The sequence below is a fragment of the Mastomys coucha genome, unplaced genomic scaffold (assembly GCF_008632895.1).
Source record: "Mastomys coucha isolate ucsf_1 unplaced genomic scaffold, UCSF_Mcou_1 pScaffold22, whole genome shotgun sequence".
Lineage (NCBI taxonomy): Eukaryota > Metazoa > Chordata > Mammalia > Rodentia > Muridae > Mastomys > Mastomys coucha.
The window spans coordinates 210,341,359-210,353,747 of NW_022196905.1; the positions used below are offsets into that span (position 1 = coordinate 210,341,359).

The 12,389-nt window shown below is 57.0% G+C and overlaps 1 protein-coding gene across 3 annotated transcripts; it reads right to left on the reverse strand.

Annotated features, from left to right (window-relative positions):
* Positions 1-33: 33 nt before the first annotated feature.
* Positions 34-10,394, reverse strand: Ano8 (anoctamin 8). Of its 3 annotated transcripts, XM_031340230.1 has the most exons (18): positions 10,080-10,394; positions 9,325-9,435; positions 9,074-9,206; positions 8,759-8,897; positions 8,593-8,689; positions 7,757-7,873; positions 7,549-7,676; positions 7,289-7,450; positions 6,838-6,990; positions 6,613-6,739; positions 6,462-6,517; positions 6,282-6,356; positions 5,949-6,080; positions 4,751-5,569; positions 3,196-3,387; positions 2,971-3,102; positions 2,765-2,875; positions 34-936 (listed from the first exon to the last, which is right to left on the reverse strand). In XM_031340230.1, exons 1-18 carry the CDS (start codon positions 10,183-10,185, stop codon positions 400-402), a joined length of 3,327 nt encoding a protein of 1,108 aa, XP_031196090.1. In that variant the 5' UTR covers positions 10,186-10,394; the 3' UTR covers positions 34-399. The 3 variants fall into 3 exon arrangements, with proteins under 3 accessions (XP_031196090.1, XP_031196091.1, XP_031196092.1); XM_031340231.1 differs by lacking the exon at positions 7,757-7,873; XM_031340232.1 differs by lacking the exon at positions 5,949-6,080.
* Between the last annotated feature and the right edge of the window lie 1,995 nt (positions 10,395-12,389).

Sequence of the window (12,389 nt, forward strand, 5' to 3'; positions counted from 1 at the left end):
CTGGCAAGGCCCCTTCACTGCTCTGACCTCGAGCACTGTTGAAATAGACATTTTATTGCATTTCTGCCGTTTTACAAAAATATGACAAAATAAATTAAAAACAAATAAATAACCGCCCATCCTGTGTACTTTTCTGTACTGTGGGGGGTCCCCTCGAGGACCTCATCCTGGTCGGGAGAACGGCAGGGGCGCGGCGGGGCTAGTGGCGGGCTGTGGGCCAGCAGGCGGGCTGCGCAGGGCGCACGGGGGCATCCGCGGGGACGCGGGGCGGGTTGTCGCCGCAGCCCCAGGGTGCATCCCAGCGCCAGCAGCCGGCGGGAGGCGAGGCGGGCCCTGCGGAGGGAGAGCGCGGTTCGCGGGGCCCCACGGTGCCCACTGCCCTCGCGACGCGCGCCCCGGTTAAGGCCTGTGACCTGCGTCCTCCGGCCGCGGCTCCGGCTCGGCGGCCGCGGGCTCGTCCCCGGCGCTCCTGTGAGCGCGCGCGCCGCCCCCGGGGGCGCCGTTGGCTGCGGGCTCGCGCGCCGCGAAGGCGAACAGCTTCCCGGGCCGCGGCGGGGACGGGCCTCGCTCGGGAGCCTTGAGGAAGCGCAGGCTGAGGAAGGCGGGCAGGCGCGTGTCCGCGGGCGAGCGCGGCGGGGGCGCGCACCCGGTGGGTGCGGGCGGCCGAGTCTGCAACGGGATGATCTGCTTCAGCCGCAGCACAGGGCCGGGCGGCAGCAGCGCTCCGGGCCGTCGGGGCCGCTCGCTGCCCTTGGCCTTGGCCGCGCCGCGCTCCGTCGCGGGGTCGGGGCCCGGAGCCTCCGCGCGCGCCTCCTCGCGGCCTCCCGTGTCGCGCTCCCGCCGCGCCTGCTGCTCCGCGTGCCGCTGCCGCTCCTCCTCCTCGCGCCGCCGCCGCTGCTGCTGCTGGAAGCGCTGCTGCGCCTGCCTCTCGTGCCGCTGCGTAGGGGGTTGGGGGGAGACAGGCAGGCTGAGAGCCGACTACGACCGGACCTACCCCGAGCCCCGAACCCCTGACCAGCCCCCCATCCCTGACCAGCCCCCCAACCCCACTGCCTGAGGAACTGAGAGAAGATAAGGAAACTCTGGGCTGCTGCCCAGAGTAAGGGTTGGGGGAGGCTGTAGACCTGCTGCTGCTTTCTGAGGAGAAGCTCTTTTCTCCTTTCCCTTTCTTTGTGTTTCTTTCACTGTGTAGCCCAAATTCAGAATCTTCCAGCCTCACCCTCCCCAGTGCTGAGATCACAGACATGAGCCACCACTCAGGGCCTGTCACTATAAATTAACTAAAATTCAGTTTGGAATTAACGAGGACCAGCAGTGGAGCCACAGCCTAGAATCTGAAGGAGTGGGGAATTGACTCGGGTAGAATGACAGCCTAAAATCCTGTCTCCAGGTTGGACACTTTCCTAAAGTCTTCCCTAGAAGGTACAGCTCCTTGGCCCTTCGTGCGTTTTGCAGAGGAGTTTGTTAGAGGCGGACTGGCAAGCTGAAAAATGAACATTCCTGAGAGCTTGTGCCATCAAGAATCTAGACAACACCCACCGCGGTGAGCGCAAGCTACAGTCATCCCTTTAGTATCCACAGGGGTTGGGTCTAGGACCCACAAGTATGGATGCTCTGGTCCCTTTCTACAGTGGCATCCTGCCTTCTATACGCTCACACCCTCCTGTGGGGCTGGAGAGATGGCTCAGTGGTTAAGAACACCAGCTGCTCTTGCAGAGGAGCCCGCTTTCGTTGCCAGCACCCGCATGGCAGCTCACAGCCATCTGTAACTTCGGCTCCAGGGGATCCGACGCCCTCTACTGGTCTCTGTATAAACACGGTGCACATGCACACGTGCAAGCAAAAGACTCATAACATAGCTGGGCGTGGTGGCGCACGCCTTTAATCCCCAGCACATGGGAGGCAGAGGCAGGTGGATTTCTGAGTTCAAGGCCAGCCTGGTCTACAGAGTGAGCTCCAGGACAGCCAGGGCTATACAGAGAAACCCTGTCTCGAAAAACCAAAAAAACAAAACAAACAAACAAAAAAACAAAACAAAACAAAAAGACTCATAACATAAAGTTAAATTAAATAAATATAAACAAGAAAGTCTTGGGATGAGTCGCTGGAATGCGGCGTGAGAGCTTCTCTGAGGAGGCACCGTGCTCCACATCTGAGGTCCCAGAAAACTGAGAGGCTGGGAATGGAGGGCCCAAACTTGGACTGCACAATAAGACTCACTAACATCAAACATAAAGAATTTTAAAAATAAAAAAACAAAAAAACAAAACAAAAAACAGGTGTGGTGGTACATGCCTGTCCTCAGAAGGCTGAGGCAAGCATTCCAAATTTGAGGCAGAGATGAGTTATGTAGAACCTTAATGCCTTCTCCACACACAGAAGGAAAATGCAGTAGATCTATACATAGTACAGATGCAAATTTGGCTTTTGGAGGCGGGGGGAGGGGGGTTGAGAGCACAGCATGTAGTCTATAGGCTGGCCTTGAGACTCACCCTATGTAACTGAGGATGGGCTTGAACTGCTGATCCTCCTGCCCTACCTTCTAGGTGCTGGAATGACAGCTATTCTCCAGCACACCATATGTATGTATGCCATGAGCTGTCTGAAAACTTGCCATCCAAGTTGATAGAATCCTTAAGTGCAGAACCTGGGGATGGAGGTGGGGGGTGCTGCCCACTCTGCAGCCTGGGGGTCTTTCACTAAGGCTCTTAGCTTTGACTTTATTCCCTCCTGAAACCACATCAACCTGACCCCAGCCTCATACCTTGAAGGCTTCCCGTCGCTGGTACTCCAGTTTGGCCATCTCCTCAGCCACCCAGCCGGGGATGTCAGGGATGGCTGCATGGATGAGGTACTTCACTAGGAGAGCCAAGTGCTGTGGGGGACAGATAGCAGGGGCTGCAGGCTCAGGGATTCCTAGCCTCCCCACCCCACCCCCAGAGCCCCTACCCTCAGGGCCCCCAGGCCCACCTCTAGCACCACCACAGACACAATGGCCGCCTCTGGGCTTAGCCAGGGGAACAGGCGCTGCAGCTGGCCACACTGGCCAATGAGGTAGCAGTTCACCACGATGGCCAGCACTCCCATCGCCTCCATTACCTTCTGCAGGGGAGGAAGAAGGGTCAAGGACAGACCTAGCCAGGGACTGCCATCCCCATGGCGCCATCCCCTCTGGTGCCTCCCTGACTGGCCCACCTGCCACTGGCCAATGCTCTCCACACGCTGCCCGAAGGGCCTCTGTAGGCCAGTGCAGAGCTTGAAGGCATCACTTCGAATCTCAATCAGGTTGTTGACTAGGGCACACAGGGCGGCCAGTGGGAAGGCAGAGGAGAAGAGCACTACATAGCCAAACTGCACGAACATCTCCTGGTAGTCCTGGAACGTGTCCTGAGGACAGATGGGGGCTCCCATCAGGCCTGGCACTGTCCCCCACCCCCAATTCATCCCACTAGACCCAGACTCTCTTCCCCAACCTGAACAAGTCCAAGGGCCACTAGTCTCCAGCTCTCACCAATGGTCTCATAGTCACACCAACCACTCCATCTGCAGGCTGAGAACCTGTGTCCACCTTCTTGTGTACCCTGACCCTGTGCTTTGAGTGTAAGGGTGGGGGGGGGTTGCATGATTTGCACGGGAGTGTTGTGTGAGCAGGGTGTGCACGGTGGATGCCTTTCCTCAGGCATTCTCCACCTTGGTTTTTTTTTTTTTTGTTGTTGTTGTTTTTTCAAGACAGGGTTTCTCTGGGTAGCCCTGGCTGTCCTGGAACTCACTCTGTAGACCAGGCTGGCCTCGAACTCAGAAATCCGCCTGCCTCTGCCTCCCAAGTGCTGGGATTAAAGGCATGCGCCACCTTGTTTTTTTGAAAGGCATTCATAGCACTCATGCAGATTTCAGAATACAGCTTTTGGTATTCTGTTCTCTGCTACCATGGGGTCCCAAGGTTTTGTTTTGTTTTGTTTTTTCTTTTCTCATTACTTAAGTTGTATTTTATTTATGTATGTGTGAATTCCTGTGTGTTTGTGTGTGTGTGCACGAATGTCCAGAGGCTAGAAGGAGTGTTAGATCACTGGGAGTTTCAGACATCCAATTTTTTCAATTAGCAGCTCTCTTACCTGCTGAGCCAGCACAATACTATTAATTTATTTTTGGGTTTTTTGTTTTGTTTTGTTTTGTTTGTTTGTTTGTTTTTTCGAGACAGGGTTTCTCTGTGTAGCATTGGCTGTCCTGGAACTCACTCTGTAGACCAGGCTGGCCTCGAACTCAGAAATCTGCCCACCTCTGCCTCCCAAGTGCTGGGATTAAAGGCATGTGCCACCACCGCCTGGCTATTTTTGTTTTTTTGAGACAGGGTCTGTGTACTGAAACTCGCTCTGTAGACAAGGCTAGCTTCAAACTGATTAAGAGATTCTCTGCCTCCTGAGTACTGGGATCAAAGGTATGCACCACTACCGCCAAGTGGGTTTTCTGTAGCCCAGGCTTACCCAGAATGTACTATATACCAGGATGACCTTAACTTTCTGGTCTTTCTGTCTCCACTTCCTAGTGCTGGGAAGACAGCCATGCTCCACCATGCCTAGTTTATGCGGTCCTGGGAATGTAAGCCAGGACTTCCTGCATGCTAGACAAACACTCTACCAACTGAGCTACAAGCTCGTAGCAGTTAAACTATCAACACAACCCTGTTTGGTTCTCTTTGGAGTTTCCTATTGGCCAAGCTGGCTTCCTGCTTCCACCTCCAGACTCCTCTCACCTCATACTTCTTCATGCAGCTCTCCAGCTCAGCCTGCGTGAGCTGCGGTGAATGCTCCTCCTCTGGCGGGTCGATCCACGAGGACCTGTTATGTCTCTTCTGTCTCCCAGCCGCGTCGCCAGAGCCAGTCTCTGGATCTCGGTCTCCATCAGGACCTTGGTCGCGCCCCTCCCCACCCGCCCGACGAAGCAAGACGGTCTGGGGCTCTGGCCCTGGGCTACTTGGAGGCCCCTCGGGCTCATCGTCTTCTTCGGCCAGCGTAAACACACCAGGCTCCAGCCCCTTCTCCACCATGGTGGGGCTACCCTCCTCCAGGAGGCCGTCGGAGCTCGGGACTGGCCTGCGCCGCCCTGCGCCCCGCTCAGCAAAGCTGACCTTCTTGAGGCGCAGCCCGCAGTCCAGGAGGCTTCCTTCCTCTCCCTCGTATTCGTCGTCGTCGTCGTCCTCCTCCTCCTCCTCCTCCTCCTCCTCGTCCTCCTCCTTGCCACCCCGAGGCCCTTCTGGAACATCCCCACCTTCCCCTGCTGGCCTCCGCTCCACAGCTGCCTCCTCCTCCTCCTCCTCCTCGGGCGCCCCGCAGCCACCGCCCAGGCACCTGCGGCTCCCGGCTCCACCCTCATCAGCCTGGGTCTCCAAGTGCCGTCGGGGATCCGGGCGCAAGGGGTTCAGCAGGCCTAGCAGGCCTAACAGGGCCCGGGCCAGCTCCAGAATGGTGCGCAGGCCCAGTTCCCCGGTGCCGAGCCTGCGGTACAGGTGTGGCTGCAGCACCTCGCGCACGTTCTGCAGCAGCTGCCGGGTGATGAGCAGGGTGGCCAGCATCTGCAGACAAGAAGAGACCGCGTGGGGCGGGCGGGGCTGGGCGCGGAATGGTCACAATCCACACACACACACACACACACACACACACACACACACACGCCTTTCCCGGTGCTCCTGTAGCTCTTCGACAACCCTGGACGTGAGGCCACAGCTCAACCCCAATGCCACTGCCACATGACAACCTGAGGACGAGCCAGGGATTCTCAGAGCATCTTTCTCCCACCCTGCCCAGGCATTGCCTAGTACCCTGGGCGCCTCGGTGGGTCTTACTCGGCCTGCACCAAGACCCATTGTGCGCATGCGCCCTATGCTCGCCTTGTCCCACCCGCAGCACAGTCACGCTGCCCACACCGTGGGAAGGCTCGCCACCTGCCCGTACTTTGGCCCGGGCCACGAGCAGGAGACCCCGGAGGGACAGGAGGAGCAGGCGGAACCGCAGGGCCGCGAGCGGGACCAGCGCCGCCCGCAACTGCCGCTCGAGGCTCTGGGTCAGGGACAGGAGTAGCAGGAGCTGTGGAGGGACCAACCGAACAGGTGGACGGACAGATGGGAGACGGGAACGACAGGCAGAGAAAGGACACACGGACAGACGGACAAAAAGGAGAGAAGGATGGAGGACAGGAGGGAGGGGCTGGAGAGCCCTGGACCCCTTACGTGGGTCCGTCCCCAAGGGGCCAGGGTGCTGCCCCTGGGACGGTGTACAGGACCTCACCTCTTTCAGGCGGTCCATGTCTTTGAGGTAGAAGCCGATGTAGAACAGACTCAAGTACGAGTTGACAAACTGGAACTGGGAGGCAGGCAGCTGGGGTCATCCTGCAGCCCTGCCCTGCTGATCCCCCAGCCCCCCTCTCTCCCAGCCTCCTAGCCTCTTTGCACATGCGTGTTCACTCACCAAGACGACTTTGATGATAAGGTGCCTCTCGTAGGTGCTCTCTAGCCGGTAATTCTCTAGGGACCGAGGAGGTAAGTGAGGGGCCACCCTACCCCTACATAGGGTTATGGGGATCATTGGGGTGGTGAGGGCTCTCCCTGGCAGCACATACCCATGTCATTTAGCCACACAGCTAACTTCTTGTAGCCCTCAGCACTCACGCTGACCAGCAGGGCTAGCATGACCTTGGGCAAGAAGCGAACCAGGCGGGGCAGACCCTTCACACTCAAGACTAGCTCCTAAAAGGGACAGGACAAGGTAGGGGAATCAGCAGGGTGAAGCTGGACCTGGTGCTTGATGGGCAGGGGCTAATGGAAGAGTAGAGATGAGGCATCACCTGCAGCTGGAAGCAGCCAAGCATCAGTACAAAGACGCAGACAAGACAGGCCAGGCACAGAGGCAGGCTGACAAGAAGTTGGAAGAGCAATCGCTTCCAGGGTGGGTAGTAGAACTCCTCAGCCCGGGTGATAGGGCTGATGCGCCGGATGCCCTGGCAGCCAGCAGAAAAGGCAGTGAAACCAGGGGCCAAACCCACTTTCTGATCATAGGAGCCCAATTTCCCTCAGCCACGCCTTTTCTCTGACAAGAAACACTCCTTGATGCACCCTTCCCAAACCTCAAATCCAACTTCCTCCCATTCTGTCACAAACCTTCCTTGCCCACAAACTTCTCTGATGTTACCTAACTAGGCATAGAGACCCCTTGCTCCCCCCCCCCCCATGCCTTCCCCAACATAGCATTCCTCCTTTTCAGCTTTGTTGAAAACCAATCCTCAGCCCCAGACTGACCCTGAACTGGGGACGTGGCTCCTCCACAGCCTCCCCAGGTGAGTCTAGTGTACCCCACTTGTAGGCTAGCTCTGCCCCCCTCCGTTTCCACTCCTCCAAGAACAGTGTTGACCAGATCACATTGAAGAGAGCGAAGACCACACAGGAAACATCCCGGCTTGTCTGTAGGTAGCAGAAGAAAGCCAAGTCATTGACATAGCCAGCTTATGGAGGAAGGTCTTCTAGGCCACCCAGAGTCTTGACCCAGCGCTTCCCAGTACCTGATCAGCCTCAGTGAATGTATACAGAACAGAGCCAAAGACAGCAGGATAAACCATTGCTGATGTGTAGAAGCCCAGCCAGGCAAAATACATGGCAATCTTCACCCCAAAATAGTCACAGATATCATCTACCAGAAGGAAAGGGAGTCTGGGTCACCTCTAAGTGTCTCCTGGAACCCCAGCCCACTCCTCAGCCACAGAACCACACCTAAAGGCTGGTTTTCACACACGGCCTGCACCCAGGACTTCATGAGACGATTCAGAATACGCTGCTCGTGAACTGGAAACACCTGCTGTATGATGCCTCGTGCAGCCAGCTCCGGAACTGCAGGAGGAGGAGTGAGTGATCCCTGCCCCTGCACTATCTGACCAGAGTTGGCAGCAAACCTTGGCTGGAACCAAAGTCATAGTTTTTCTGCCTTCTCTTAAGCCCATCAAAGGCTGGGAATGTGACTTGGTTGGTAGAGTGCTTTGCTTAGCATGCTCGAAGCCCTGGGTTCCATCCCCAGTATGGCATAAGCTGGGTGTGGTAACCCACATACTCTGGAGATGAACTTGAGAAGGACAGGGATGGTTGTGAGTCTCACTATGTAGCCTAGGCTGGTCTTGAACTAAGAGATTGGGGCTGGGAGGTCACGGGCATGTCCCCAAGTACCTACCAAGTGTATTTTAGAGTTTAACAGCCCCCTCCCTTTCTGGATCTAAATGTCTAAGGAATGACACAGGTTGGTGCAGAAACTGAACTTGTGAGACCTGGCTTCCCAGTAGGTCTCACCTCCCATCCCATGGGTGCTGTCCATGGTCCTGCCCACACCTTTTCAGAGACCGATGTAAAAGCCTGGCCTGGACCACCTCACCCATGTGGCCATCTGGCACCTCACTAGGTGCCAGAAAGAGGCTACTACACTCTCTGGGTTCATTGGGTGCTCAGATTTTTCCTAGCCACTGATTGGTTACCCATGAGCCCTGCACTTTTGCACCCATCTTCTAACAGACAGGCCTAGCTCTCTGCAAGTGATTGGATGGCGGGCTCGCCCTGCTCACTGATTGGCTGGTCCTCCAAGAAGCGCACGTTGTGCAGAGCCTCCCCCTGCTTGGCTCGAAGGTTCTGCAACCAGAAGCGAATGATGCTCTGCCGCTCCTGTGGGGAGACGAGTGTGAGCTAGGTACGAGGGCTGTAGGCGCAGAGACATGGGCACAGGGCGGTCACCTGCGATGTGAAGAAGCGTAGCTCGCTCTCCACATTCTCGTAGATGAAGTCCTCTTCGCAGGAGAAGCTGCGGGTGCCCCCTCCAAACTCGGCCTTCACGGCCTTGCGCAGACCCAGCTCATCGGCCCCACGGAGCAGGCTGCGGGAAGGACAGGGCATAGTGGGCTCACCGTGGGACACTCGGCTCACCATTCCCAAGCTAAGGACTGTGCGAGAGCCACATCTTAGGACAAACGAATAGTTAGCACAGTTGGCCTTCAGAGGGGCAAAGAGCTGGGTGACATGGCCAGAGGGAGGTAGAGACAGGGGACTCGCCTCTCGTATGTGGCGGTGACAAAGAAGGCATAGGCACGCGTGTGGCGGTGATGGCGAACTTGCACAATCAGCTCAGGAATGCCCACCCGGATGTGATTCAGCAGCCACAGCAGCGTGTGGTCATCAGTGGTGTCTGCCGAGGGGCATAGGGGCCAATGGGTCTTGCCTTGAGAGTTGCCCACAAGGGCCTCCACATTTCCGCCGAGGCGGTAAAGGCTGCATCCGGGCCCACAGCAGGCGGGTGTGGATACCTGGGAAGGTCATGAGCACGTCGCAGTCCTCGGTGGGCACTGTCTTCATCCATGCCTTGTGGGAAACCAAGTAGCGGCCAGCCTGCAGGAGCCTCTTCCCAAATAGTTTATCTATGGGGCAGCGTGGCAGGCTGGGCTGAGATCAGGCCCCTTCAGGGACTGACTCGGCCCTCATTAGAGCTCTCAAGGGCTAGGCACCCACAGCCTGGGCTTGCTCTCCTCTCTCCTTCACCAGCCAGGCCCTTCCCCCTAGGTCCTGCTTTAAGAATCTTACTCATGGTTGAAGCTCAACTCCGCCTCCCAAACCACAATCGATGGGGTGCCCAAAAGCTGCCTTGAGTGCTTCTTGGTATGACAGAGCGGTCCTTAAAGCAGCCGCAGAGTGCAGTCCTTCCTCCCATTTCACAGGTCACCAAACTGAGGCCCAGGGACGTATCCACGAGCTCAAGGTCACCCAGACAACATGGGGTTCGAACCCAGGACCCTATCGCCCTGTTTCCCTGTGCTGGGAGTCTCCAGGTGGCGAGGCTCACACGGGCCAGGTTGGGGCCGTCAGAGGGGCGTGTCCACGTTCTTTCACTGGGGACCCCCAGTGCAGACCCATTGACCAACCCCGCGCGCTGCGCCGCAGCTGCAGCACTACGAGGAGCAGCCTCTGGGTCACACGCTAAGGTGTGTGACCCCGATCGGCGTCCCCTGCAGCCCCTGAGTACACCCCAGTACACCTGTCCCAGTGCTACCCGCAGCAAACATACCCAGTACTCCAGACGCAGGCGCCGCAGGCTCGCCCTCGGGAGGGGGCCTCTTGCCCCGCTCCCCCTCCAGGGTCACGTCCCCGGCGCCCGAAGCCGCCTCGGCCATGGCGAGGACAGGGCAGGTTAGGGGCTGCGGGACGCCCGGGCGCCGGGGGGCCGCGGGCTCATGGGGACCGGAGTGGCACCACCGAGCTCGCCGGGAGGAGGAGACAAAGGCCTCTCTCGCCCGCCCGCGCAGCCGGCTGTCCCTGCGCTCCACTTGCTTGTCGTCCCCGCCCGAGCCAAACCTCGATTCTTCTTCCCAGCCTCGGCGCGGTCACTCAGTCACCCAGTCCCACCCGCCCGCCTCGTCTCTGCTTCCGGTCCCCGCCCGTGTTTTTTTTTTCTTTCTGTGTTTCCTTCTCTCCCGCCCACTTGGGTCTACCGTGCTCGTTCGGGCTGGCACGAGCTTCTTCCACCCTCGGTCCTTCAGTCTCTGGTTACCCATCTACAAAGTATTGAGGTCACAAGGCGTGGAACCTGAGCTGGGTGCGAGAGGGAGGACCTGGCTGGGTGACATACCCGAGAACAATACCTCAAGTACCCCAACTGGAGTACAAGTAATTATAGCAGGTTCTGCCTGCCCCCAGGGCCTTTGCACATACAGTTCAGGTTCCAAAAACATCTTACTGCTCTCTGCTCCCATACAACCCTTATTACTACAATACAGCCTCCATAAAGGGATAAGGATGCGGGTGCCGAATTTATTGGATAAACACAATCGTGAGGCGCTCATACATATAAAGGTGCTGCCGCAAGTTGTTCACCGATGCGTGCAAGCGTCACCTCGCACACACAGATAAATGGAATAAAATAATCCGGCTAAAGGGCACTGGCTGGTGAGACTCAGTCGGTGGATCGCTGGCCCGGCACGGAGCTACCAGCCCTGCACTCAGGAAGGAGAAAGATCCGGATTTCTAAGCCATCCTCAGAGACCACATAGCAAGTTTCATGGTCACCCCGGGCTTCCAAGACACTGTGTCAAAAAAGGTTGAGATGGCCCCGTGATTAAGAGTACTTGCAGCTCTTCTCGAGGACCAGGGTTCAGTTCCTGCACCTACACTTACCTGTAACTCCAGCTCCAGGGGATGCTAAATACGCCCAACACCAGAGTTTACACATTGTTAAATAAAATTTAAAAATAGACCTCAAAAAATAAGCCCACTGATTACATGAACTTCAGATAAACTGTTTTGGTATGTTCTGACTACTACACAGAACATAGTCATAAAGAAATGTTGTTTGTCTGAAACTTGTATGTTCTGGGTGATCCTGGCTGGGAAGGGAGGCTGTCAAAAGTTCAGCTTGGCCGGGCAGAGGTGGCGCATGCCTTTAATCTCAGCACTTGGGAAGCAGAGGCAGGCGGATTTCTGAGTTCGAGGCCAGTCTGGTCTACAGAGTGAGTTCCAGGACAGCCAGGGCTACACAGAGAAACCCTGTCTCGAAAAACAAAACAAAACAACAACAAAACGTTCAGCTTGCTGGGAAATGCTCTACCATGAAGCTAAGCCTCGAGCTCTAGGCTGCCTCTCTTTTATCTGATACCCGACTTTTTAAAAAATGTTTGTTTGTTGGGGCGAGTTGTGCTTTGGCGAGTGAGTGGAAGTCAGAGGACAGACACCTGCGGAAACTGATTTCTTCCACCACGTGGGTCCAGGGGATTGAACTCAGGTCGTCAGGCTTAGAGGCGAGCACCAAAACCCACTGCCCTGATATCCCACGTTTTCCCACTTCGGAGTGGCCCACCCTGAAGTCTTGTGAGCCCAGGCTAGGGAGGAGCTCAGTTTGCTTCTCGGTGCTCAGTAGGTAATGAGCACTTGCTGTAAACGTGTTAAGATGAAATCACGGGAGATGGACAACGTCACTGTCCCTGTTTCACAGACTGAAAGTAGGGCAGATGGGGACCTGAGAGCTTTGCGACTATACTGTACCCGGCAGCTTGAACTAAAGCGCGCCCGCCCGCACAAGTCCAGAACCAGAGAATTGGCAGTGCAAGCGCGCTCGCGAGGCCCCGCCCGCCCCGAATCTGGTATTCGAGACTGCTCCTTCACTCGGCAAATCAGCGCTGTCCCGGGTTAACCCGAAGGTGACTCGAGGCCCCAGGATGCCTAACACATCGGACCTGCGGCCAACCTGGACCCCGGAGAGGGCGGGGAAGCCAGGGCTGGAGCGGGAGCTGGGCTGGAGCCGCCTGGGGGGGCTTCCTAGCCTGGGGATGGCGCCTGGCTAAAGATGCTTGCCCAGGAGCTGCAGCTGGCAAAGATGGGGTAG